Below are 2309 nucleotides of genomic sequence, written 5' to 3'. Positions count from 1 at the left end.
CATAAATGGTGAAAAATAATGCATAAGAAAAAATGAATGGATAATAGAAATTATTTTATATTTCCAGTTTCATGGATCATTGTGGCTTTAGTCTGTAAACATAGATTCCATTTGTTTTTCTAGATAAGATTTCACTTAAAAATATTCATTATTTTGGAGAACCTAACAAAGATATACAGAATCATAGTAGAGTCAACATGCCATGGTCTTGAATCAGTTTGGTAATTTACTTTATCCCTAACTGGATACAAATATTTAAGTATTAACAAAATGTGTTTACTGAGAAAATATTCTAATAAAAAATGTAGGTATAAACCAGACTTTGAAAGTAACTAAAACATGCTCTTTAATTCAGATTTTTAGTCAAACAATCACAGAAATGAAGAGATCCCTTTCCTGGTGAACACATTCTTTAAAGCCTTCTTTACTTCCTTATTCCTGAGGCTGTAGATCAGAGGATTCAACATGGGGATCACCACTGTGTAGAATACGGAAGCCACTTTGTCCCGATTCAGGGAGTAGCTGGAGCTAGGTCTCAGGTAAGTATAGATGGAGGTGGTGTAGAACAGAATTATGGCTGTCAGGTGAGAGGCACACGTGGAGAAAGCTCTGTGCCTCCCCTCGCCTGAATGCATAGAAAAAGTTGAGAAGAGAACATATGAGTAGGACGTGAGGATGACAAGCAGAGTCCCCACAATATTCACACCAGCCAAAGTAGAACTTATGCTTTCTTTCAGGATTGTGTCAGAACAAGAGAGCTTGAAAAGTGGGGGGCTGTCACAGAAGAAGTGATGGATGACATTGGAGCCACAGAATGGCAAACTGCTGACATGACTTGTGTTGACCATGGAGTTCAGCAACCCTGCAGCAAAAGCCCCGGCTGCCATTTTTAGGCAGACTGTCCTGGACATGATCAAGGAGTAAAGCAGCGGGCGACATATGGCCACGTACCGGTCATAGGCCATTAACCCAAAGAGGATGCATTCGGTTGTCGCCAGGGCGATAAAGAAGTACATCTGTAGGAAGCAGCCAGCAAAAGAGATGGTTTTCTTCTCTGATAATAAGTCTGCCAACATCTTTGGGGTGATGGTGGTTGAGTAACAAACGTCCACAAAGGACAGGTTAGCCAGGAAGAAATACATGGGTGTGTGAAGCCAGGAATCGATCCTGATTAGGAGGATCATCCCGATATTCCCCAGTACTGTAAGTGTGTAAATCACAAGAAAAAACAGAAAAAGGATAATCTGAAGCTCCAGTGTGTCTGCTAATCCTAATAGGATGAACTCAGTCAGTGAGGTATAATTTTTTCTGGTCATTTATGAGAAATATATTTTGTGTAAACTTTGTATTAGCTGCAAATATTTTCCTCTCTAAAAGTTTACAAACAAAAAAAGATGTGTTGATAGGACAGTCACATATGGCAAAGAAATAAACAAAAACCTAGAATAATATGTCATAATTACTGGACTAACTGAAGTAAGAGGAATATTAGAGGACCCATGGATAAGCATTTGCATGTAATAAATGATTGATTGTATTGAACTGGAGTTGTAGGTTTCTCAAATCACTGGCTCAAGTCCACATACTCTATTTCTGCAAAGGCAAATACTTTGTTCTATTGTTTCCATGCTAGTCCACATCCAAAATGTAAAATAATAAAAATATTCTTGTTAAAATTTCTCCCATTCTTAGAGCTGGTATGTGAATTTAGCTCAAATACATTCTTTTTAAATTTTTTCCAAACCACTCTGTACATTCTTAAACTCTAAAATTCATACTTTATCTCTTGAGAATGGCTTATGTGTAGCCCTAAACAGCAAAAACAGTGACCATTTCAAATAATCAATATTTTGACATCTATTGTATCCTTAAAAATAGTTTAGCAAAGTTTTAAAAGCAAATCAAATGATTGTTATACTACAATGTCCATTATGAATGTAATTCCAAGAAGCAGTCAACAGGGTACCTATCCACCTTACTTAATAACATTACCCAATCTTTAAAACTTCCTCCTCAGATGGCTACTTACCTACATAATTATTATTTTCCTTTTTTACAGAGGTTCTTATTTGGAACTTAAAAATAAAAGGAGAAACATTAATTTAAAAAATGCAATGGAAAATTGAATTATCTATTGGTAAAATCTTAAGATGCCTTATGATTAAATACATGTTACTGCACTTGTATTTTGTTTTTTTCCAAGAAGACAAGAGAACCATTGGGAGTAGATTATTGCTATTAATTACAGAGTCAATTCTCTACAGGCAGGAGCTTTGTCTCAAAACAATACTAAATATAATGATCACATA

At 35.8% G+C, this 2309-nt stretch overlaps 1 protein-coding gene across 1 annotated transcript; it reads right to left on the bottom strand.

Moving 5' to 3' along the window:
* Positions 1 to 351: 351 nt before the first annotated feature.
* LOC105466423 (olfactory receptor 5F1) lies at positions 352 to 1316 on the bottom strand. The gene has a single exon (XM_011715401.2). It carries the CDS (start codon positions 1314 to 1316, stop codon positions 372 to 374), a length of 945 nt encoding a protein of 314 aa, XP_011713703.2. The 3' UTR covers positions 352 to 371.
* Positions 1317 to 2309: the final 993 nt, after the last annotated feature.

The sequence above is a fragment of the Macaca nemestrina genome, chromosome 12, assembly GCF_043159975.1.
Source record: "Macaca nemestrina isolate mMacNem1 chromosome 12, mMacNem.hap1, whole genome shotgun sequence".
In the NCBI taxonomy this organism is placed as follows: domain Eukaryota; kingdom Metazoa; phylum Chordata; class Mammalia; order Primates; family Cercopithecidae; genus Macaca; species Macaca nemestrina.
This window is presented reverse-complemented; position numbering and strand designations above follow the sequence as displayed.